General features: G+C 37.0%; 1 protein-coding gene across 1 annotated transcript; it reads right to left on the reverse strand.

Annotated features, from left to right (window-relative positions):
- Positions 1–15,342: 15,342 nt before the first annotated feature.
- LOC118204878 (uncharacterized) lies at positions 15,343–26,780 on the reverse strand. The gene is made up of 5 exons (XM_085825762.1): positions 26,162–26,780; positions 25,996–26,064; positions 24,545–24,622; positions 24,242–24,307; positions 15,343–16,007 (listed from the first exon to the last, which is right to left on the reverse strand). The coding sequence occupies exons 1-5, from the start codon at positions 26,305–26,307 to the stop codon at positions 16,004–16,006; spliced, it is 363 nt and encodes a 120-aa protein (XP_085681888.1). The 5' UTR covers positions 26,308–26,780; the 3' UTR covers positions 15,343–16,003.
- Positions 26,781–27,787: the final 1,007 nt, after the last annotated feature.

The raw sequence follows: 27,787 nt of genomic DNA on the forward strand, positions 1-27,787 counted from the left end.
ACTATGGTTTCCTATTTACTGACATATTAAGTAGTTACAATTATTTTGTATTGCATAATTCTATTTATAATAGCATAAAAGAAGTGTGTAATTTTCACAAATCCTATAAGCGAAGCTTTAGATAATTAACAGTCTTCTCATTAATTAACGTTTACTCTTGGTATTACTGTAATAATTACATACCTGTTCTTTTGTAATAATTTTATGTACGTATTGAAGAGTATTTTTGCCTATACAAAATATCATTATTTTCTACTTTGCATTCTGTACCATAATTAAGTAAATGCTCAAGTGTTCTGCATAGTGCAATATCAGTGTTCTGCATAGTGTATTATCAGTGTAAAGAAGAGTATTTTCGCCTATAGAAAATATCATTATCTTCTTCCTTGCAATCAGTGCCACAAATTAAGTAAATGTGCAAGTGTTATGCACAGTGTAATTTCAATGTTATGCTAGTGCATAGAGCTGTGTAAAGTGCCCTGCGTAGTGTAATATCAATGTTCTGCATAGTGTAATATCAGTGTAAAGAAGAGTATTTTTCCTTATGCAAAATATCATTATTATCTACTTTGCAATTCGTGCTATAATTAAGTAAATGTGCAAGTGTTCTGCATAGTGTAATATCAGTGTTATACTAGTGCATAGAGCTATACTAGTGCTTATCAGTGTTATACTAGTGCATAGTGCCCGAGAAGTAATTCTAGTATCACAGTGCATATTATCGTACACAGGCCTGAAGGAATAGTGCATAGTGCTTTTAATATCATGGTGCAAAATTGCGTTCTAGTGCAACAAATTAGATCAAGTAGTGAGCAATATTAGTGCATAGTGATCCTTGCGTCAATAGTGAAAAGTTATATTTTGTGCAACTCCAAGTACCAATTATAATTTGCACGCTATATTTGAAACAACAGGTTCCCCGTGCCCTGAATTTTAAATGCAGGTATAACAACAGTGCGTAGTGTTCAAGAATAGTGAAGTCAATAGTGCATAGCGCTCAAGAATTAGCACTAATAAATTGAGCATAATTCTCAAGAATCAGTGTAACCCACAGTGAATAACATCGCACATTACGGTGGGTAGTGTACAAAGCATCAAGTTCTACTGACATAGCAAGTAATTTTTAGCAATAATAAGGACAACAACTGCTTGTTTTAGCATCAGCAGTATAGTGCATACAAATTAATCATCTTGAGATGACGCGCTCGTCCGCACTCTCGGAAGAAGTCAGCAACAATACGTCACTGAATACAGAGGAAACACTGGAACCAAACCTAACGACACAGGAACGGATAGAAGCCCTAGTTGTGGAAATTCGCAACATCACAGACACTCACCGAAGCGGTAGGTACCTACTCCCCCTAGAACTCCGGGACAGACTGAAGAACTCACTGTCTGCTCTACAAGGCCTTGCATTAGAGGGACCGGAATATCGACCGAAACCACCAGTAGCAGAGGTCGGATCAAACACCTCTACATTTGTTTGCTGTGGTGTCGTACATAATTCACCGCCTTCCGCACAACCGCCAACAGGTCACCAGGTGCCTCAACAACCAGCAGTGAATACAGCACCTAGCTTCGCAGAGATATTAAGAAAGAACTGTAAGCCAAGCCTAATCATAAAACCAAAGACCAAAAGGCCTACAGGTGAATTACGGAAAGTCTTGCAAGACAAGGCTCCGCTCGATCAGATTCCGGTAGCAGTGAAGAGCATACAGCCTGTGCCGCAGGGAGGTTTAGAAGTCTACTGCGACACGGCGGAGGAAGTAGAAAAACTACAAGAGCATCTACAGAGAGTAGATATAGATCTTGAACTACAAAAGAAGAAGCGCCGCCAACCAAGAATAGCGGTACATAATGTTGGAGAGAATACCAAGCCCGAAGAGCTCATCTCAGAGCTTAGCGCAACTACTGGTACATCCCACAAGCACTATAAGGCACTCTTCCGTCTGCGCGAGCGACGCCCACAGAAAGTCAAGTGGATCATTGAGTGCTTCCCCGAGGGATTTACAACTGCTATCAAAACCAGAAGAATATTCACTGCCTGGCAGGCGCATGGCATCTCAGAATTCCTGGGAATACGGAGATGCTACCGCTGCTAGCAGTTTGGCCATAGCCAGGATAACTGTAGATCCACAAAGATTTTCTGCGGATTCTGCTCAGGCAGACATGCAACTAGAGACTGTAGAGCTGAACAACCATCCTGTATTAATTGCGGAGACGCAAACTGTAAGCTGGGTACCAGGTTTAACTTCCACCACCCCGCATATGCAACGGAGTGTGCAATCTACCAACGAGAAGTCGATAAGGTCAGAAGCGCTACTGAATACTGAAGAGAATCAATCAGACAGCACCAACACACAATCGAACAGGCCACAGCCCACAGTCACACCAGCATTGTCAAACAGTGAAAATGATAACTGCCCACATCAACAAACTGACACTAATGCAGACAATATCACTACACAAACGCCCATAAGGTGTCTCCAAATTAACTTGCAGCACGCCAAGGTAGCTACGGCGCAAGCGGCCAACTACGCGGCAACAGAAGGGGTTGACATGATCTTCGCTCAGGAACCCTACTGCCTAAAAGGAAAAGCAGTTGGATACCCTCTCCAATGGACGGTATATCAAAAAGTAGACAAAAATGAACCACCCCGAGCAATTATCATCAATTGTAACCCAGCTTGGACGCCGGTTATCATTACGGTGGAACGAGACTTTGTCGCAGTACTCCTGGAGGTGCAAAATTTAACGGTCATCCTGATATCTCTCTACTCACCACCGTCAGCAGACCTAGAGACAGCTATTCAGCAGATGCAACAGCTACTGCAGCGACACACGTCCCTCAACATATTATGCGCTGGAGACTTTAATGCGCATAGCTCCACCTGGGGATATGCCAGTACAGATCCAAAAGGGAGAATGCTAGAAGACTTTTTGTCAAGCAGTAATCTGAGTGTGGTCAACAATCAAGACGCGGCACCTACCTTCGATCGTATCCACTCCAGGGGATGGCCCGATCTCACAGTCGCTACACTGCAGATTGCGCAAATGATACATGACTGGACAGTAGTAGAAGACATAAGCCTCTCGGACCATAACTATATAAGATTCTCAATAGCCCGTGATACAGCCAAAACAATCATCAAAAGATACAATCTACCAGGCAGCAAGGTGAGACCTTTTATATCAGCAATAAAACCACGAATTGCCCCCTACAATGAAATGATAGCACAGGCAACAACAACTGAAGAACTCCACGACATCACAAGCAACCTGATGTCCACAATAAGGACAGTATGCAACGAGCTGTTGCCAATCAGGAAGACTAAAAAGGTCACGGGTCTCAGCTGGTGGAATAGAAATCTCAGAGAGCAGCAGCAAAAATGTCGCGCCCTCAGACGACGTTTAAAACAGGAGCGCCGTAACAATATACAATCTAACACGCTCATTACTTTCCAGCGAGAGAGAGCACGGTACAAACGCATGATCGTGCAAGCCAAGCTAGACAGCTGGAGAAGATTTTGCACAGACAACACAGAAGTTTACGGCATTCATCATAAAATTGCCACTAGCAAACTTTTCAAACCAGCTTCTTTCCATCTTCTACCTGTCTCTGATCACACGGAACAACCAACGGAAGCCACGTTAGCAGAAATCATTAGCACAGTTTTTGCAAAGGACGATCCCTCAGAGGATACATTGGCTCACCAGACAATCAGACAAGACACCACGGAGGTAAACACGGCAGAGGATGTCAACTTTACAAGCCAAGAGATATTACAAGTACTAAGATGCCTGCCGCAAAAGAAAGCACCTGGGCCGGACGGGGTAGACTACCGTATCATTATAGTGAGAACCAACATCACCTTGTTCAAAGATCTGTTTAACAAGCTGCTGAATACTGGCACGTTCCCCAGGTGCTTCAAAATTGGCCAGGTCATCTTCTTCCTAAAAAAGAACAAGGATCCGAAGCAGGCTAATGCCTACAGACCGATATGTCTACTCTCGGCATTAGGAAAAACATATGAAAAACTATTAATGAATAGGCTTAGGCACCACCTCCACATCAGTAATTACCTGAGCGCGAACCAATATGGGCTCCGCACGGGCAAATCTACCATTCATGCTCTTATGAAGGTAAAAGACACCATTGTGCAAAATAGGCTATCCGGACACCACACTGCGTTTATCTCAGTCGACCTAAAAAGCGCCTTTGATACGCTGTGGTGGCCGGCAATTCTGAGAGCCCTAAGGAAATCACGCTGTCCGGCCAACATCTATCGGACATTAGAAAATTACCTCTCGGAACGACAGCTAATCCTGCCGCATAACAAAGATTTCCTGCACAAAAAGCAGACAAGAGGGTGCCCGCAGGGATCCTGCGCGGGACCCTTCTTATGGAATCTGACGTTTAATAGCATCTTAACAGAGCAGTGGCCAAGCCATACAAAAATCATAGCATATGCTGATGACACGGCATTATTGGTACAGGGCCACTCGAGAGAACAGTTACAACGTAATTGTCAAGAATCATGCGACCTTTTCCAAGCGAGGTGTGCCGAACTCAAACTGCAGATAGCGGAAGAAAAATCACAGGTGTTATTAATACCGAAAAAGGGAGGCACACTTGCGCGACAGCCACGTATCACGCTCAACGGCCAGCGTCTCGCCATCAAGCGAGAACTAAAATATCTAGGAATTATATTTGATGATAAGCTCAACTGGCTGCCACATGTGCTCTCGTTAAAAAAACGCACCGCCAGCATAGCACAGCAGCTTAAAATGATGAAGGGTTATCGTTGGGGAATCAACCCTCACATACTTAAGATATTATACTCAACTGTCACAGAAAAGATCGTGACGTATGGTGCAGCTGTCTGGGCCTTACCGATGCAAGGCAGAAAGGTGAAGCACCTGCAGAGCCTTCAAAGGCCATTCCTGTCAAACATAACGAGGGCTTTTAGAACGTCGCCAACCAATGCGCTGACAGTCCTGGCAGGCCTGCTACCTCTACACATTAGTGTCGAGAAGGAAGCAGTATATCAATCCATCAGACAGCTGGGGCAGGTAGTACAATACGGTGAGGAAACATTTACGGCAGACGAAATAGAGCAGTCCCTCAATCGCCTTGACACGCATCCCGCGCAGCATGGCACTGGAGTACACGTCAACTTTCGGCAGAATCTAAGATCCGCTGAAACCGCATATACTTACTATACAGACGGCTCCAAGATCGATGAAAGGGTTGGCTGCGCATATGTGGCATTCCAAGGCGATAATATTGTCAATCTATGGAAGGGGCACCTAACAGCGTATTCCAAAGCGAGGCCACTGCCATCAGTAACGCAATACAAGATATTATACATCGGGAACGCCCCTGCAGTCGTGTCATTACGGACAGTCAGTCAACCCTGCATGCTGTCCTCAATCCCGCCCACAGCTCCCCAATCATAGAGGGTATACAGGAAAACTTACGTCGAAACCAAGAAATGAGAATAACATTGGAATGGACGAGAGCTCATGTCGGAAACTCCGGCAATGAGACAGCTGATAGATTAGCTAAGGAAGCCGCCCAGAACATGGAGGCCGCACAGATAGAAATACCGCAGCCAGTGTCCTACCTCAAACGGAAATTGAGAGATGCAGCTCACTTACTATGGCAGATGGCGTGGGACAATGCGGACACCGGCCGCCGAGCCCATGTACTGCTGCCCAAAGTAGACTCTGAATTCATAATGACACGGCCGCAAATGGTATACTATATTACAGGGCATGGGCCCTTTCCTGCTTACTTTGCGAGATTTGGAATATCAAACTCAGAACAATGCAGCTGCGGTGAATTGGGCACAGCAGAACACTATTTGTATCAGTGCCCGCTTACAGAAGGAATGCACTTTCCGTACCCGCAGAACAACGAGCAGGCCTTTAGAAGGTTCCTAATTAAGCACAACTATCACAGCAAGGCTATAGTAAAGATCATAAAAAAGCTAATGGACATGGGCACTGAAATATGCCAAGTGTAACCCATTAATGAATATGTAACATGAAATGGTCTGTGCAAAACGCACCCAGCAAAGACAATATTCGCCTACACTGAGAGCGATACCTCAAGGTATCAATCACCGGAAAAAAAATTAAGTAATAATCTCAGATATTCAGCAGCATAACTCCGGGTAAAACTATGCACATGCTAGCACACTGACAGCCAACAAAAGCATTTCTCATGCCCATTTGTCTGTAACAAGCATACCAACGTGTCATGTATTTAATTGTAATTTGTAATATCATACTCATGTGTCAGCCACAAGTATCTAAATGTATTATGTAATTTGTACTCTCATAAGCATGTGACTGTTAACAAGCATCGAAATGTATTATGTACAAAAATGTAAGGTGCACACACACAGGTATGTAATTTGTAATATCTGTACACAGGCATGCACCAATTCGGAAATTGTATGTTACAAGCAAATATATTTCAGCCCAGTTCGGCCATGTACTACTTAACTATTTGGTTATTCAATGAATACTGGACCTGGGCAGTAAGAATGAGCGTCAACCCGCTGGCATTAGATTCGTAGAACTGCCAACCGGACGGTCCAGGCGTTGGGTTTGGGCGCGCGGTGCGAGCCACCCATGAGGCATCACGGGTCATACTCAAGATAAGGGCGGGCGTGACACTATGCTAATTAACTTAATAGTAAAGGGGTGGTGGTCACGTCCTCCGTCACTTGTCACTTGTTTTTTGGAGATTCTTTTTTGACGGCAAGATCGGCGTCAGGAAGACACAATTTCAAGATGGCCGCTACACAAAACCAAAATAAAAAGTCAAAGAATTGCATAAACTGTGTGTCCATGTACACATCGATCTGTTTTCACTTAAAAAAACATCCCAGAATTGCACAAACTAGGCATTGCGCACTGTTTAAATTTGTCCAGGTACACATCGATCTATTTTTATTTTTAAAAAAATCAGGATGCTAAAGCAAAGTTACACTATCATGGTAACCAGAAATACGATTTCATCGCCAAAATTTTACAAAAAAATGTCGCTAATCGAAGGGGCACCCAATTCTACACTAGAGCCAAATACATAATATAAACTATATATAACTATATATATTTTTGAATGACCCGTTTACTACTCATCGTTTATGTCCCGTTTTTACTGCTCATCATAAAGTCGCCAAAAGCAGCCAAATCCCGTGTGCACCGGATACTAGGATTAAACCTAAAGGGGCTTCTATAAAAGGGAGCTGACCTATAGTCCATTTTGTAGCCAACAAAGCACACTTGTTGCTATCCGCCATTGGATCAGCATTGTTATGTTGACATGTTTATTGATTGATTCCGACCTAATTTTGAGAAACATGGGTTGATGTGCTGCACCAAATTGCTCCAGTCATTCTAAAAATAGCATAAGGATATTTCGTTTTCCGAGAAATAAAGAAAGACGAAGAAAATGGATAATTAATTCTTGTCGAGCTTAATCGATTCCCGACCCAGCAGCGTGTATTTGTGAGGTAGTTCAGCTTGGTATTTTTCCATAGAATGTTAGAAAAATTACTCTTCGTAATTCTTCAAAATGTATGGTTTCATTTAACTGCCACTTATTGATGATCATCTGATTTTTACAAATACAAAATCAATTATGGAATGTGTGTGTTTGTGCAGTAAAATATTGCTAATATTGTTTGTGATGTTATTGTTCCTTTTATTATCACGAACAGTTTATACTGTTTGTAAAATTGTTATTTTTGTAAATAGCACATAGGAAGGAGATGTTCTTTTTTATTATTATTATTATTATTTAATTCTACTGTACGATTGGTGATTTAAAGTAACATTCTTTGTTTTGATTATGATGTATTGTCGCCAAATCCGTTAGTTAGTGCCAATGTTAAAAACTGGATAGTATGATCTAAATTATAAATGATTTTGCTTTTTCTTTATAGTAAGATAAATATATTCTGTATTTTTAAGTTATTTTGAAGGAGTTAAATATTAATTTAAATATTTGACAAATCATTTTAATCCCATTATCATGCTTGATCTAGTTGTAAATCTTAATCTTGTATTTTGGCTAATCTTTGGAATATGGTAACAGGTAGTTTGGCGACATTTTGGTAAGGCGATAAAGGTTACTAGCTAGGACTTTAGCAGTGTACATGGATAAAGTCAAGAGTGTGCGCAATGCCATTTTTGTGCAATTCTGGGATTTTTTTAAGTGAAAATAGGTCGACGTGTACATGGTTACCGTGTATGCGCAATTCTTAAAAATGCGGCAAGCAGTTTGCGATTCTGCACTTTCTCCCAATTTCGCCCCTAATGTTCGTCATGATTAAGCACTTTTATTCCATAAAAGTTCTAGCATAAGCGTAATTCAGCTAGCAGATTGTTGGAAAAAAAATGCCTTTACTTCGTGAAAACAAAATGGAGTCCAAACAAAAACTAGCAGGTTGCTGTAGCAGTGTTGGTCGCCAAAAAATCGCCAGGTTACCATAATCCTAAGATTAACCGTATTTTTAACTATAGTTACTTTAAATTTATTTTCATTGTGTGGAAGTATGTTTTAAGTAGCTTTAGAAACTTACTTTTTCTTAATTTTGTTCTATTTTCATATAAAAATTAAAATTTACCAGAAAATTGCATTCTTAAAAGAGTGATTAAATTCATTTAATACCTGTAACTGTAATTAAATACTAGTGCTTTAAATGTTAATGTTAAATTTCATGCATGCTTTTGTAAATTTGCTGGTACATTTTGAAGAGAGTCAATTTGTTCATAAATGACATAGTTCATAAATTTCTCATTGTCTGCTAAATCAAATTTACTTTTGTGTGACCTTACATCTGAGGCATCGATAGTAAATTTGTTTTGGCGTATTAAGAATTTTGAATAAAAAATTTATTGCTACTGTAAAAGAATGTTCACCTGATGTTTACCTTGCTAATCAATGTCATAGTATTGTAATGACTTGCAAGATTTTTCCTAATGTGATGTTGCATATGTTTTACTCTTCTTTGTTATCAAATAAATAAAAAGAGCATATTCCTAATCATATATTTCTTCTTTTATATTCTTTTAAAGAAGAATTTCTTTACATATTTCTTCTCTTTTTCTTTTTTTAAAGAGTTTTATGTATCATGATGCGATATTTGGGATTTGTTTTTAGAGTACATAACAGTACTTTTTTGAGGTGTTAATAGAACCAGTGTATTTTATTTATTTACGTATTGGGCTCTAGTGTAGAATTGGGTGCCGCTTCGATTGGAGACATTTAAAAAAAAATTTTGGCGATGAAACCTCACTTCTGCAGTGGCGTAGCAAGCATAACTGGCGCCCGGGGAAAAATACCTTTTTGGCGCCCCCCCCAAAAAACTTTCAGTATATAATGTATAGAATATATTCGTAATAAGTACAATATCCTTGGATTCGGAAATGCATCTGTGTCAGCGAAAAAAATCAGACATACGATGATCTAGAATTAGTTAAGAGCGTTTAATACCCCTTTCTCATGTCGATTTTTAATAACAGATGGCGCTACGAACGTTGAGCGATAAAGACTCAAATCTGTAAGACTACCTACAGCCTGGTTACTATGGCAACGACGCTTCCTTCCTCTGTACTTGTTTGGCGGGAAAGTGAGTAAGCCATAAAACACATCCCCTCAGTTGAACAAAAGACCTGCTGTCATTTCTTCCGTCTGTGACTCAGACTGCAGGGTATGTTTTGAACAGGAATAGAACTTTTTCACCTTTGTGTTGAATGAAAGATATCTGTGAGATACGTGCAGCAGTCGCTATTTCTTTTCGCAAAATTTGTTCATCACGCTTTTCAATGTTGCGTAATGTTTCATAATTTGCCGTTATTTTGCGGAAGAAAACAAATTTCATCGCGACATAAAAATTATATATAAATGATTTTATACTTGATGATATGTGTATACATATATAGCACGCACATAATATTCCATTTACTCATCCATCCATAATATTTCATAAATTACCATCCATAATATTCCATAAATATGTGTTAGCACTTTCCAGAGCTTTATATATATTTTTTACTTGTATTATAAAATCGTATAACACTCCTAACTATTATTTTTTTACTTCAAAAGTGGATAAATCATTATCAAACTTTTCTAGTACACGGAGAAATGGTCTATGTATCCACACACATAAACGTAGTAAAAGATACTATTGTTGATTGAATATCTTTTGGCAGCAATATCAAGATGCAACGAAAATTCGAAATCAATTAATCACATGCATTTTATTACAAAAACACTAGCAGGACGTATTATTTGCACAAAAAACTTAGTGTGGAAATAATTTGCGGCACATTATCTGAGATCCGCTTTGAATGAATACATAAAGTGTTATAATGAACAATCAGTTTTAATATTTCACTTGATACTGAAATGCATAAAATCAAATTGCGTTTCTATGTTTCAGGTTTATAAAATACAGCTGATAATTGAAGGGGTATCAGGTTTATAAAGTACAAGCTGATAATACATGATAAGGGAGAAGAAATTCCTAAATTACAAAATTGAATATTATATTTTAATAAAGTAAAATGATACATATTATAGATACATCCTAAAAAACGATAATATATATATATATATATTGTATATCGTTGTATACCGTATATATATATTATGTATTTATATGTATATCTACTCTTTTCCGGATGTAACTGTAATTACGTACTGTGCTGGTTTATCATCTTCCTGTAGCGATGCATTTGGATTTGCTGTGTATGAATCTGTTTCATTGAACAGGAACAAATAGGAAACAGAATATTGAAAATGGAATTTTTTTAAAGCATTAGTAATTTATATATATTAGATTGACTAAAAAGAGTATATTCATGCATAACGTATAAATATGCGAAGTGAATACTTTTTGGCAATCACCTTTCTAGGATGATCATTTTTAAAAATAACCAGTACTGTTGATAAAATAAACACCGGTACGATCTATCTGCCTAAGGGAAAGGATGCCTTCGTGGAAGACTTTCTAAGGGAAATTGGCTCCTAGACACGTTACACAGGGTAAAACCACGAAAGCGCAACCAGTCCCTTCGCGGGATTCGAAACTCGGACCGAAATACTGGTGTTCAGCTACTTTACCGCTTCGTGCCTTATTTCAGAGCGGATTCGCTATATATGAAACAGAGTAATGTGCTGTTACCGTATTTAGCAGCCTGCTTTTTTCCTTGACCTACCATAAGAAAATAAAATAGCAAAATTATAACAGCGTCTCTAAAAAGATGCTTTGCTATAATCTCATTAAATCTTTATCATTCTGCGCTTCTAAAAACGAAGTACGATTATTTCAAATTCAAAATTTTATAACATTACTTTACAGAAAGCGATCTCATGTCTTCTAAAAATAAAACCCAACATCTGTTTCTACTCAAGCGCTTACTTTCTAGACAAAGTAATTTCAGTGTAACGTACGTTCAGTTTTATCTAACTTTGAACGGGAAAAAAAAAAAAAAAAAAAAAAAAAACTATGTACATAACAGGCAAAGATATTAACAGCACATAAATTTAATCAATTATATTGGATTACCAGAGGAGAAAAAAATAATTCGATGAGATAATTCTCTGAGAATTCATAAACGCTAAATTAAGAATAAATTTTATAAAATGTTTACTAATGAATACATGTATTTGCATAGTAAGTTTCCTTTTTTAAAAAATTTTTCATCTTTATCACGTTTATCGGAGTGTCGTATTTAACTTCACAATTATGCTCCGAAATTTCATTGCTGTAGATTGGATTATTACCAATATATAATTCTACTAGTAACCAGAGCCAGTATTAGAGGTTTTTGCTGCTCACTACAATATCTGTGGCTCTTACTTCTGCCACGCGCCGCCAGTGGCTGAGTGGTTAAGAATATTGATTACTGGAAGTTCGACCTGGTTTCGGTTCGATCCCAGGCGAACCAGCTGGCTGCATGGTTTGTTTTCCTGTTGTGCAACATGAATACGACCCAGTTTCCTTCAGCAATTAGGCTCACCCGCGGCCGAGCGGTTAAATCGCTGAACACTGGTAGTTCCGACCTGGGTTCGAATCAAGGCGAACGGGCTGGCTACATGGGCGTTTTCATAATCTTCCCCGTGTGTAACGTGTATGGGAAGCTTTGCTATAAACTAAACTAAGCCTTCAGAAACTTCCTCCACGAAAGCATCTGCTATCTGCCACCTCGTGGCTTTGCTATATTCAAAGAGCCTAACCCAATTCTAGCACTCAGTTCCTCTCTAAATTCTAGCGGGCGAGCGCTAAAGTCGCCTATTACTGGTAGTTCAACCTCGGCACATTATCTGAGTTCAGCTTTGAATGAAAACAACATAAAGTGTTATAATGAACGATTAGTTTAAAGATTTCACTTGATACTGAAATGCATAAAATCAAATAGCGTTTCTACATATCAGATTTATAAAGTACAGCTGATAATTGTAGGAATATCAGGTTCATAAAGAACAGTTGATAAATACATGAGAAGTGGGAAGGAATTCATAAATTACAGAATTTAATGGTTGTAACGAAAATTTTAAGCACGAACGTTCTTCATTAAGTTATGAAAAAAAAGCAGTCAGTACCTTTAGTGCGGATAGTAATCACTACCAAAAATCTATGCTTTTCTGCCAATTTTTTGGTAGTTTTTCAAAACCTTCGGCTCGGAAACTTGGTGGCCCGAGTCCAAACACAGGTCAACCTCATTTCGGACGTCTTGTGCAGAAGTGAAGATAGGACCAGCAAGATGTAGCTGAAAGTCCGAACGTGCGATGTCGGGGTTATATGGTGGATGTGGTGAAAGATCCCTTTCGAGTCCGTACAGAGGCTAGCCGGTGAATGCAGACACGTATGGTATTATCTTGATGGAACGTTACCTTTCTGCGCCGGAACTCAATTCGACTCTTTTCCTTGATAGCAGCGTCAACATGCACTAGCATCTCGTTGTATCCTTTACTGTCAAGGGTTTTACCTTTTTCCATATACTATTTGTGATTAATACCACGGCAATCCCACCAAATACAAAAGAATGATCTTTTTGTTAGTCAAATTACGCTTTACGATGCTGCCGACGGACTCACGGGCGCAGATCAACTAAATTTTTGGCCTATGTTGTTGAAATAAATTTATTTTTCAACACAAGTGACTATCCAGATCACCAGATCCAAAGCATGATCTTTTCGTTAGTCAAATTACGCTTTGCGACGCTGCCGACAGGCTCACCGGGCGCAGACCAGCTCCCTTTTCGACCTATATTGTTTGTGTAAACTTGTCTAACTTTGAAAGAAAAAAAAAAAAAAAAACTATGTATATAACACGCAAAGATATTACAGAACATAAATTTACTCAATTTTATTGGATTACCAAAGGAGGAAAAAATACTCAGATAACTCTCTTAGAATTCTTAAACGCTAAATTAAGAATAAATTTTATAAAATGTTTACTAATAAATACAAGTATTTTAAATAATAAATTTTTCCATCTCTACATATACCACGTTTATCGGAGTGTCGCATTTGACTTTACAATTAAGCTCCGAAATTTCCTTGCTGTAGATTGGATGATTACCAATATACTTACAATCCTACTAGTAACCAGGGCCACTATTAGGGATTTTTGCTACTCAGTACATTATCTGTGGCTCCTACCACACGCCACCAGTGGCCGAGTGGTTAAAACTACTGAATACTGGAAGTTCGAACTGGTTTGGGTTCGATGCCAGACGAATCAGCTGGTTGCATTGTTTGTTTTCACCGTGTGTAACATGAATACAAGCCAGTTCCCTTCAGCAATTAGGCCCTCCCGCGGTAGAGGAATTAAATCGCTGAACACTGGTAGTTTCGACCTGGATTCGAATAAAGGCTAACGGGCCGGCTGCATGGACGTTTTCATAATTTTCTGTATGTGTAACGTGTATGGGTTGTTAATTTCTCTAAGAAAGTTCAACATGAAGGCATCCTACTGTGCTTTGCCATAATAACCTAATCTAAGCCTTCAGAAAATGACTCCACGAAGGCCTGCCATCTTAAGAAGGTAACCCTCGTGGCTTTGCTACATTCAAAGAGCCTAACGCAGTTCTAGCAAGCGAGCCGCCGAACACTGGTAGTTCATCCGGAGTTCAAGCCTCGATAACGAGTTGGATGCATGACCGATTTTGGTGTTTTCCAAATTCACCTGCTTTGGCGTAATCAAACTCTATAATTCTAAACAAACTGACGTTCGGTTCGGCTCCAACGGCTCTAGCACCACGTTCCAAATTATAACTACAGTTCAACAAATAAATGTCTGGCGTATACATTCGAATAACCTAAGTAAAAAAAAAAAAAAAAAAGGGGGGGGGCTTTTTAATTTCTTCCACAACCAAGCATGCATGCATGCACATAAAGCGAATAAAGAAAAACTTATGGAGTGCAATAGGGTTCTAATCCATAACATATTTAGTTAGTGATCGCCATCATTGGGAGCTATAAATATGCTATATTGACGGGAAGGAGAAAATTTTACTTCCTGAGTGAGCTAATTCAGAACTAGTCATTATTTCATCTGTCATCTTAAATTTAGGATGTCAAATTACGTGACTAACAAAAACCTAGTATTTATATGAAGCTTGATAAAAATCAAAGTTTTGAAGACGGTATATGTGATCATGTTCGGTTGATTACCATTATGATCAGCAAATAACAACAGCAATTTACTGATGTCTTTCTTATCTTTATATTCAGATGTAGTTTTCAGGGCAACTAGAGAAAATTTATTAATTACTTTTATTATTTTTGATACTTTATACGTACGAAGATACATACTTGTAGGAAGAGAGATATAAATATCATATTCGAACAAATAAAAACAAATCGTGACTTGAAGACCCTAGAGATACGGCTTCTGATTGCTTTTCAAATTTTTACCATATTAGTAACGATATAATCGAATAATCTTTCAAAGATTATTGTTTACCGATTTTAGGTAACAACTAGAAAACATTTTTTCGAACTTATCCTCAAACAAGTTTGCTATTGGTAATGAATACTGCTGTATCATGAATCAGGTACGGCGCTATGCATTTTGCTGACTTTGTACGCAATAAATTCTGTTGTCAAGTGCCCTTCCCACAAAATTCTAAAATTTTATTGCTTGATGCTTCGCTGAATTTTACAATTTTGCTGTACGTAAATTCTGCCGTACCGGCAGTGATCATGATTTCAAATTCCCCCTCCCCGAGATTTACTGTGTTATCTGAAAAACAGCTCACAAGTTGCTAAAAATAGCTATAAAACTGGTTCCACAGCTTTTAGCAACGGCCTCCCGTTGTGCGTTTGGAAACTCAGCTTTTGAAAGAAAAGGAAGGGGAATAATTTCTCTCTGACTACAGTATAGATGAGGTCCGTGACTTTGTTTGAGCTACTGCAGAATGTTCTGAAGTACACTTTTTTCTGTTTCGGCAACATTCATCTTGAGAATTCAACACTTGTTCATTAGCCCTTAGTAATTGACAGAAATGCTTTTAGAAAGTAGTGGGTTCATTGATACCAACAAAATGGTTGGTATCAATAAACTGGGGATACGTTAGTTTCAGTTGTTGGGTTCAAATGAACCTTTCAAATACTAAAAAAGTCCTTTTGCATAATCGAATCCTTTTGCATAAAGAATTTCATCTGAGAATAATTTTTCTACTTAAAAATGAGTTTTGCAGTACTTTTTAAATACTACTTGTATTTTTATTTTCGAAAATTTTCATAAATATTGTAATTAATTATTTCCAATTTTAATAACTCGCAGAAAAAACACAATTTTCAAGAAATTTTTTTATTATGGTTATTCAAACTTATACTAATATACAGCATCTTTTATATTTCTTATACATTTGACACTGCATCCTTCAACCTGCATGTAAGTTTCTCTTCCTTAGTAACTCCTGACCCAGAGACATCTCAATGAAAGCCAAATCATGCACAAAATTTTCACCTGAAAAGAAAAAAAAAAAAAAAGAAAATGATAAAATATTTTTAACACCATATTCTCGACCCCCCCCAAAAAAAGAAATTGCAAGAAATACAAATTTCTAACAGAAAAATGCATTTTCAAGCAGCTGAAATTGTTTCACAAATTAATAATGCAGATAGCAAATGTAACATATGGCACTATTGCCACTCAGTGCAATCTCTGCATATCCTAAATTCTGCTGGCTGATGTCTTCGTAAGTTCTGAACATTTTTTTGCCTCTAAATTTTGCTGCTCAGTGCCCTCTGCTAAATTATAAAATTTTGACTACCACTGATTGCACAGGCCCTGATCAAAGCAAAGAGGCAAGATGCTACCTGCTATTGATAAACTGCCTTATAAATACCACAAATCTAAATAAATATCAGTTTTATTTCCAAAACAGAATTATCTCACAGCTAAAGCATTGCCTTTGCAGAAAATCTTCTAAATGGAAATAGAATTGCATCCACATTACATGTGCAGAATCCCAATAATTCATTATAAACAGTTCCAAACCATAGTTAGGCTTAGAACTCACAACAGTATTCTTCTTAGAAGTCTTCCTAAGGAAATGGTAGTATATTCAGGGAACATGTGGGCAAAATCATGACAGTATATCACAAGCCTAATTCTTGACCATACATACTAGAAAGATCACAGAAATTCCTCACAGGAAGCTAGATTCATATAACAAAATTTCATGCAACATATGGCATATGGGAAAAAGCAAGGACATTATAATCACTAGCATAGTTTATACCCAAATGAGTTGCAGATGGTGCACTATGTGCTCACAGCTGATTATCACTAATGCAGATATATATTTACTAATATTTAGAAGATGATGAAGTATAGCAAAATATACAAAACATTAGTCCTTAAATCCAACACATTTTCTGATTTTCATACCATCTAGAATAATAGATTTGACGTTAGGTACAATATCAGAATTTTGGGTACATGAAATGTGAAATGGTTTTTTATTTTTAGTCACTGTTTCTAGTAATTTGTTCGAAAGTAACAAATAAGCTGGTTTCAGTCTGTCAATGAAATGTTAACTTGTCTGTCCTTAATTAAGACTCGGAAATATTTATCATATTTTTTCACCACAAAAAAATGGTCCCTCAATAAGCAAATTCAAGTGCCTTTTTCACACGATCAGTTCTCACAAACACATGAGAACATGATCTCAAGTCTTTATGCATAAATATTTTATGTTTGTTAGCAGTTGATAAACTGGTGCTGATCCATAAAAGACAGTAAATTTGTTACAAATGGTTCAGGTTTAGTTTTAGTGGTAGGTAGTCGAAAAACTCACATGGTAACCTTATTTGCATAAAATATACCATTTGAGCTACAGAGTGATTAGTATCAGGACATATTGCAACTCTGAATGCTAGAAGGATTTCTGTCCATCTGATGTTGCTGTGAGCCTTTATTGCATTTTTTTAAGTTCTGAGAAACTGCTCAATTTTCCCACTGCAATGTGGGTGGTATGGAGTGGAACGTAAAACTTTAGCACCACATACTTTTGCAAGGCTCTTGAAAGGCTGCGACTCAAACTGTCTTCCTTGATCTGAGATTATGGAACTAGGCACAACAAATCTGCTAATCCAATGATTGTAAAATGCTTTGACAACTATTTCTCTTGTGATATCTGGTAAAGAAACTACTTCTCCCTAACAGGAAAAATGGTCAATAAATGTCAGATAATACGTCCTACCAGCAGATGGTGGTAATGGCCCAATCAGGTCAACTTGCACAATACTTAATCTAGCATGAGGTGCTTGGAACTCGGCTATTTTAGATTTTGTATGCCTGTTGACTTTGCTCCTTTGACAATTGACAGGACTTTAAGTCTATTCGTGAATTTCTTTCTTTATATTTGGAAAGATAAATTTTTCAGTCATCTCGTTGACAGTTGTCCTGATACCAGAGGAGCAAAATTATGAATTTGATGAAACATTTGTTGTCTAAATTGCTTTGAAATAAAAGGCCTGATACTGGTTGTTGAGCTGTCACATCTTAATGTTTTCCAAAATGCTAATGTAGATGATTTAAATTTCAGTGAAGCACTACCTGTCATTAAATGTTGCAATTCTTCATTATATTCTTGAGCATCTGCTACTGCTTCATAGCCAGTAACTGAGACTACTTCAACTGCAACTAAATTTTCTTTGGCATCAATATGCTGAATATCAGTTGAAAATTCCGATATATACTGAAGTTGGTGTTGTTGTCTGGGTTATGCCTTCCCATTCTTTTGCTTCTATGCATATGACAGTGGCTTGTGATCAGTAAGTATGATGAATTTGCGTCCTTCCGATACATGTTTAAAATGCTTGACAGAAAGATATATTCCTAAGAATTCTCTGTCATAGGTACTATAAACCTTCTGTGCATTATTTAATGTTTTAGAGTAGAACACAATAGGTTTTCAGTCTTGTTCTTGTTCTTCCAATCGCTGCAATACTGATCCTATAGGAAAGTCTGATGTATCTGCACACAAAGGGTAATCCATTGGGAAACACAAAAGGGCACCATTGACTAAATCAGATTTGCACTTCTCAAACTGGTGAATTCCTTCATCTGTGCAGGCCTACCAGCGGCAGAGCGGTAAAATCGCTGAACACTGGTAGTTCGGTCCGAGGTTCGAATCCCGCGAACGTACTGGCTGCATGGGCGTTTTCGTGGTTTTCCCCATGTGTAACATGTATATGAGCCAGTTTCCCTTAGAAAGTCCTCCACGAAGGCATCCCTTCTCTTAGGCAGATAGCCCTAGTGTGCTTTGCCATAATTAAATACACTAAACACCTTCATCTGTGCATGGAACTTTACAATGATCTTTTTTTATCACCCTTTAACATTTCGTGTATGACTCCTTGAGTTTCTGCAGCATTTTTCAAAAAGCATCGATAAAATTTTATCATGCCCATAAATGAACAAAGCTCATGTATTGTCGGTAATTTACATTGCAGATTACTTCAACCTTTTCTGGCAGCGAACAGGAACCTTCTGTAGTTATGAGGTAACCCATAACTTATGTTTAATATGTAATACATAATGTAATATCCCACCACATTACCCATTTCCAATCCTCAGATGTCCAGTGTCTTTTCTCGACACCACTGAAAATGAAGTCTTGCATGTCGGCAGAACTGAGTGATTTTCTTACAGGCACCAAAACTATGCATTCCTATCCCTCTGCAATTCGCTGCGCATAGTTCTAGCTGAAATTTGTTGGGAAGAGCCTTGGTTGACGATTTGTGATAGTTGAATCCGTGTTCTGCCGTACAATTCATCGGAGATACCGCCGATCACTGTCTTTGAAAACTATGCTCGAACTGCAGTTACATTTTTTAGAGAAGGATTCGAAATCGATGCCCCCACTAAATGTGCACCAACAATAAGCCCCTTTTTTAAATGGTGAACGATCTGCCGCCTTTTTTCCCCATTTTACTTCATTCATCATGAAAAGCACTCTTACACCTTACTTATACTGGCATTTTAACCAAGTATAATCCACATCATAGAAAAAATTTGGATATTTCATCCCTAGCATGCATTCAGATGAAAATCTGAAAGGTTTCTTATTGATTGGTCAGTGTGTGTATTATTATATTATGCAACATGAGGCAGCATTAACATGTGGAGCTGGGAAGGCTTCTAATGATCACCTTTCTCTCTTGTGAGAGCAGGATGCACTGAAATTTGATGTCCTTATTTTTTAGAATGGTTATGAGTTTTGTAGACAAGTGGATCATCCACGTTCAAGATATAAGCAATCATCTTTCCACAATACTCAATTTTGTATGTCTTCTTCTCAAATATCATTGTATGGATGTCCTTCCAGCTGAATCAGGAGTCCTGAATTGTGATAGGATTAATGCAAGCCACTTGTTTGGTGTAGCAGAATCTGAGACTGCCTAGATACAGATCCTAGCCAGTAGCTATTACTGAAAGCAGAGACTTTTTGAACATATTTTTTTTTAGAGAAATGGGGTAATATTCTAATTAGGTATGGATTTAATCATAATGCTTTGTTGCAGGCATAGTTTTTATTCAGACGTAGAAAATGTTACGGTGTGCTGGCTTGGCTTGTTACTGATTACAAATCAAAAATAATTTTTGGTTTCCTGATTCTTTTCTCTCCTGCATTCTTCCTAGGAGATGAAATAATTTTATCTGCTTCTGAAATTTCAATTTCTCTTTTTTCTTGTGTTTGTTTTACAGAAGCAGTGGCCTGTTTTTGTTTCTCATTCTGTGCTCTAGCATCAACAATATACTTCGGTTCTCTAAGAGACATTTTTCTTGGTGCTCTTGGATCAACAAGCTCAGGAAGAATACAATTCACGTAAAATTTTTCGAGTTTTGGAACTAAACTGATCCAGAAAGTTTTGTCTTCGGGTATTCTTAATGTGATTGCATCTTCTCTGCACCATATATATAAATCACACCAATTCCTGTCTGTTATGGCTAACTGCCCTTGAATTTGAAAATAATATTTGTGGCTTTTCGGTAAATAAAGATTATTATCAGCATCCATCCGAAGACCAACAGAATTAGGCTTGCTGAAAAAGTCTGACAAGTCTGCTGAGAATCTGGCTGTATAAGGACATTTTATTTCAAGTAATCCATCTTCGTCTATCAATCCATCTGGCGAAGTACAAAGAAAGGGATATTTAGGATCAATAAAAAGGCCACAACGTCTGATGTTTTTTCCCATGTGCTTTTCCTTGTATTGATTTAAGGCTACTGCTTCGTTAGCCAAGCCATACTTTAATGCTTTAGTTGCAACGTTATCATTATATATGATACGTTTCACTAAAGCAGCACTGAGTGTTGTTGGACGCCTATCAGCAACATCTTTGAAAAAGGATGATGATATTCTTCTTGATCTTTCATGACGCCATCTTTCAGATGATGACTGTCCACGTGTTACGGCCTCAAGAGAATCTTTTTTTGGAACTTCAATTGATATAAAAAAATTTTTAGCTGCCAATTCATATGCTTCATCTGATAGGTCTGGTTTCTCAGGAAAATCACCATAAGAAATATCCCCACCTTGCTGAATATGTCCTGCTTTCCTCATATTTCTCTTTTTCTTCTCAGTGTCAAAAAGTCTACGTCTCTCAAGACGTTTTACATGGCGCTTATTTCTGGAAGCTAAGAATTTCAAAGTTGGAGTCCTGGGGCTACTTCCTGTTACAGCTTTTTGTGCATTTTTTTGCCACTGCTGTGCTGGATTTTGATAGGCCATGACAGCAATACTCGCATGCCTGTTCATGCCACCAGCTTTGGAAAAATCAACTCTTTTTCCACCAGATGTTTTACACAGTTGACTCATGAAGCTTTCAGCAGGATTATTTGTGGCATTCCAAATAAGAGTACTGCTACACGATATCAGTACTCTTCCCACTTCTGCTTCAATAGCTTGCAGCATACCCGAGGAAAAAATTTCATTGTATGTGCTGTCCAACTCTGCACCTTTCTTTGCACAAAAAGCACTACAAGCATCATGCTTGCCAAATATATGATGTGGCCCATTTCTCAAGTCAGATACTAATGCATCAATAGCTTCTTGTGTGTGCTGATAATGGCTAGGTAAAGCATGAGCTTTTATAGCTACTCTAGCACCTCTGACTAACAGTGGCATTTTAATTTTCAGCAATTTACGGGCAGCAATTCCTTTAGCCCCGGGGAAGCGCGCAGTATTTTGCTGAAGTTTCTCAAGAGCTCTGCGATATCTTCGAACAGCATGGTTAGCACATTCTACTTTGATCACCCGTCCTCCATATGAAATGCTTTCTTTCACTTTGGCCATTGTGTTAGCATCTCCATCTCCAACAAGTCGAGTACAACGTATTTTGTGAACACACTGGAGATAATTCAGACCTTCCACAATGGCACTGCTTTCCATACCTGTAGAAGGTCCATTCCAATTTCGCCAACAAAGGTGCACTTTATTTGGCATCTTGCCATCTTCAATAGCACTGCATATAAGGCACACTTTGTTGCGAATTCCAACAAACAAAATTTTCTGGGTGACCATGCCTATAATAACAGATATGCCACTTGAAGCATTGTAACCATGCCCATAGCTTCTTTTACACCAACCTCCATCAACAATGACAGTTATACAGTGATAACCATCATTATCTTTATCATTGCGAAGTTCTGCCTGCCTTTTCTCCTCTTCTATAGCAGCACACATAGTTTCCTGTGCACATCCCTGTATTATTTTGCCAGTAGTTCGCTCACAAGAAGCAAAGGTCGAGTTGCTCATATACGGAATTTCCATGATGCTAAACTTTTCCTCCTCTTGTGAAAATCCACTGCCAGTAGATAACGCACCTAATACTGCAAGCTGATTTAGGCTGCTTTTCTCCATATCAAAACAAATTGTTGCCATTTCCCCACATAAAATTTTATCACATACATAGTTATATGTAGTGACAAGACCACGTCGAATCACTTTGTTAAAAATAAATGATCCTCCAAATTTACAATTTAGGGAATGTTGCTCTAATGTCCTAGCCTGCACTATTACAAAAGACATATTGCAAATTGTTCTGCCAGATGGTAATGGATTTGCCTTTCGTCGATCTTCCCTTTCGATAATTAAAGGTGAATCAGGACACAGAAATTCATCATTAAGGTTCTCCTGAAGAGGCTCAGACTCCAAGCTAAAATATATATATATACAATATATATACATATATATAATTAATATATATAAATATTACAAATTAGGTTTAAATTTGGCTTATTTGATGACAGCAAAGCACTTGATCTTCCTAAGAGGAGGAATGCTTTCATGGAGGACTTTCTAAGGGAAATGGCTCATATACACGGGGAAAACCATGAAAACGCCCATGCAGGCAGCCCATTCGCAATTAGGTTTAGGAAATTTAGGCAACAGATAGCAAATAAATTAACAATAATAATACACTGGATTACCAGTATATTACTACAAGAAGATGAGTCATCTTCACAACTGCTGCTTCCATGCTCGCAGTGTCATTTGCTCGTGCAATATTAGTCACTACTTTGTGTGCCGGAGGTTTCACATGAAGGGCCTCTACACCTGAGTATAAAATGTTCGTGTTCCAGTAAACACTGAATTCAGAGGGGCAAGAATAACTCTTTCATGGTGGATAACTCAGTTACCAAATGGCTTTCTAAGGCTCTATTCAAGCCGTTGTATAAATGTCATAATTCCCAACTAACAACGCTTTGTAGTCAGACCTTGCTATGTCACAAAAACTAGTTTGGGCATTAAGCTTGAAGTTTTCAACTTTGTGCCGACTTGATATAAGAGTCGACCAATCAGAGCATATACATAAAACCTATTGAGAGAGAAAGCTGTAGACACATACATGCATGCACAAATTTAGCTTCTCTAATTGGCTATGGCTTAGACCCTCTTTCGCAGGTGTGAATGGAACTCCCACATTTTGTGCCTTATGATTATGCGTCTATGACATTTATACCATCATGTGAACGGAGCCTTAGGATGGCATACTAAGAAGATGCACTGTCTTGTGGGGATAAGCAATTTATACTCCTAAGCCTAAAAAAAAAAAACTTGGAAAAAAAAGATCACGACTTAAATTTGTTGTCTAATTGCTCTAATTTGAGGCACATTATGAGAGGAAAGCAAAGGTAGTAATCAGAATTATTTAAAAAATTTTATCCTTATATTTTTCTTAAAAATTCTGTAAAATAATAAAATTTGTGGTTTTCCTCAAATAAATATATATGGAAAAAATAACAGCCACATAATCACAGATTTCATTTTGTTATATTTTATTAACAAAATTTAAATTATTAAAAATCTCTTTCATGAAGGGAACATAAAACATCATGAAAACAATGAAAAAGAAGCAATATTTAAAAAAGATAGTAGGCTTATTGATGAGGCTCCCATCAAAAGAATCAAACCCCAAAATATTTTCATTTGCTTCAGTGTCCCGACTGAAAATTTCACTGATTTCAATGAATATATTTTTAAAAAAATCTTTTATTTTCAAGTTCTTTCATGCAAAACGTCCAAATTTGGTACAAATCAAATTCATCCCCCTCTTTTTGATAGCTACAATATTATATTTAACAGTTTTAATAGCTATCAGTATGTAAACAACATAATGTAACACCATAAAAGAAAAACATAAATGATGACATTTTAATTTTGGCATAGAGAAATACATATTTACCCCAAAAGAGAGCTTGTATTTCTACCTTCTACGTCAGAGTCAATAACTGAAATGTCCAGATCAGAACTGAGAAGAAAAGAACCATAATTAGTTTAATTAAGATACAATAACACACCGACCAAGTATTAATTTGAGAGTCAAGCAACAAAAATCAGCATCATATTTTGAAATATTCACTATTTGAAAATATAACGCTGATTTTGGTTGCTTGACTTCTAAATTAATACATAATTAGTTAACCATAATTAAGTAACTGTAATATCATGCACAGCTAATATCTATTTTAAAAATAAACCAACTTACCTCAGGAAAGCCTGGTTTGTCTTAGGAACATTAGCTGTAACTTCTGGCGTAGAAAAGTCAAATTTTTCACTTCCGGACCTAAGAATGAAAGAAATAAACTGCTATAACATAATTAAAAAAAAAAAAAAAAAAAAAAAAAACATGAATAAATAAATAACACATAACAAATTTAAGCATTAAGCTATGTATGACTACCACCCATCTCAGACAGTGCGACAGATATTGCTGTATACTGTTTCGCCATACCCTGTGTAGCTATTATATCATGCTGTATAACCACAGTTTAGAAAAATTACAAAATGTGTTATTTATATCTATCTAAAATGGTACATTACTACATGATTTGTAAGAATAAATTAGAGGGCTCTGCGAATGAAATTCCTTCCAATTAAAAAATGTAGGAATAAAGAAAATGCAGGAATTGCAAATGCAGAAATGAAAAAGGGGATTATATTTTTTGTACAGAATCCAGATGACATATTTTTCAACATTTTAGAAATTTCAATATTAATTTTAGGGGCATAAAATATTAGGCCCCTAAAAGCAGAATATAGTTTTTAAATGTTCAGATAATCTTCCTATGAGAAGAATTACTTTGAGAAGTACACATCTGAACCACAATTAAAAAACATGTACAAGAACAGAGCTGAGGACTTCTGTTTGCAGAAAGTCTGTCACATAACATATGAAAAGTTTCTTATTGGTAGATTTTTGATCAGACGGATATTTTAATGTTATACAGAGAAAGCATTCACTCCCTTTATACTGGAGATAATTCAATTTGGACAATGGCAAAAAGGCTAAGCAAGCCTGAGCGTATTGGTCCCATTCTTGGCACTAGTTTGGTTTACGCTAAAAATACACAGCAGATATTTTCTAATTACCTGCATCCCAATATCAATTCAATTCAGCTTTTGGTGGAATTTAACATTTGTGACATATTTTTCAAAAACTACACTTCACAACATGCATACATGACAAATACACAGAACCATAAATAAACAAGCAATAATATATATTTATATATAAATTTTACTAAATGATCATAAAATGTTCCAACGCTAAAAGAAAGTTTTAACATCCAAGTAAATGACATAATAAAAAAAAGCAAGTTGAACAGCGAGCACATGAATAAATGTGCATACACCTGTTAAAATATACCATAGGTAACTGACAAAGCATTTCGTAGCAAACATATGACTATAAAATTTCCAATAATACATGTAATGATGGTGAATTCAATTTAGATCGCAAGAACATGCTCATACTTTTGAAAAGATTCAATTATTTCAGCAATTCCTTGTGAATTGGAATTTACCCTTTCAATATTTCCCAACAATTTAGTGTGAATGGAGGAATAAATTCTTATAACAGAATTGAACAATTATTAGCATCCCCTCATACACACACATACAAAAAAAAAAAAAAAAAAAAAAAAAAAAAAAACTTACTTTGTAAAAAAATCATCCGGGCAATGATTCTCCTTTGACACAGATGCAGTTGTATCAATAATTTCTGACCTTCAATAAAAAAAATACGCATATTTTACTTCGGAATTAACTTACTACGAAATCATAAACACGGGGTAGTCGATATAAAGAATAAATTATTTCTCACCTTTCGAAAACATCCGTTTGTTCGGAATCTTCCACATCTCGGGAATTTAATTTCATATTTTTTTCTTGAGCTCGACGTTTACGCTGAATTCTGGATCTTTTATTAAAACCAGGATGTTTTTTCGGTCGTCCTTGATATTTTCGCATATTTTTTGCAAACTGACCACAGTACAAATAAATGTAAACAAAACGAGTGCGGAATAGCAATGCAATAGGGTTGCCGTAAACGTCATTCTGCTGACAGCTGACAATGTTTAGTGAAAACTGTGTATAAAGGAATATATGAAACGCTTCTAAATATTATTTAGAAAAAAATATGATTTATAACTGATATCAAAATCAATTACTTCGTGAATTTTTGCAGAAATAAGATTACAATGTTAAATTTTAACTCGTAGCGCCATCTATTGATGGCTTTCCAAACTACACATTAAAATTACGTATTTCAAACTAATTTTTTTAAAATATAATATTTAAGTAAATTTCATTTCAAACCTGATTCTAACATTGTGATTCGAAAACTGACCTATTGCTTTATATTTCTGCCAAATTGCACGCAACATAGTTTCTTAATTAGCGATTCTGCGTGTAAAAAAATTTTTAGTATTGTAATGCTGCTGTAGTAGACAACCTTAAATTATTTATTTTGCATATTTACATAAGTGTTTTTAAAAAGCACAATTTTTAAATAATTAAAAGTTTAATATACATTATAGATAAATAGATATGCGGTAACTTGCCTACTACAACTCAACTCTGCCAGTCTGGTAACCCATAGCAACCAAAAACAAAATAATATTTATTCTATTCAATTGTTATAATTATTTAACGATCTGTCTCAAAAAATTGTACTACCATAATTGGTGAACCGTATTTATTACGAATAGCAATCTTCTATGTTGCACGAATATGGAGTTTATATGTCAAAATTCTGAGCACCAGTAAGTTATTCAGTGTGATGAGATGCAAGTAAGACATTTCACCTGTGATTTCAAGCGTTGTGACGCATTCCGGTGAGTCAACATATTTCTGTCATAATTTCGGTGAATATATGTATCGTCTGCTGCATTTGAGCTGCCAATTTCTCCTGATTTCAAGTACCAAGAAACTGTTTCACTATATACATATTGATTATTTTTCTATACATATTATTACTGTGCATATTTGATTAGTCTAAATTGGTTGACAACGATGCTGCTTCACAATTGAAGCGAGTGGCAGTTAAGCCACCACCTTTTTGTCGCCGAGACCCATCGTTAGGGTTCATTCAATTGGATGCGCAGTTTAAATTGAGTCAATTTACTGCCGACGAAACTCAATGTTATACAGCGTTCGCCGCGTTAGAATCAGAGGTACTGCAATCAGCTCGTGAAATAATTTTGAATCCACCAGCGACGGACAAATACAAATCTTTTTTTTTAAAAAAATTAATTTCTGTTCATGAAGAATCAATCCGAGACAGTTAAAATCAAGCAGCTGTTGCACGATTTACAGTTGGGTGATATAAGGCCTTCTCAATTGCTGTCTAAAATGTCAGACGTAGCCGCCGGTAACCTAACGGATAACATTCTTAAAACATTATGGATGAATAGACTCCCATCTAGCATGCGAACCATTTTAGCGGCCA

Source organism: Stegodyphus dumicola, chromosome 10, assembly GCF_044657685.1.
Source record: "Stegodyphus dumicola isolate Sdum_Otavi_A_Nest chromosome 10, ASM4465768v1".
Taxonomy (NCBI): Eukaryota; Metazoa; Arthropoda; class Arachnida; order Araneae; family Eresidae; genus Stegodyphus; species Stegodyphus dumicola.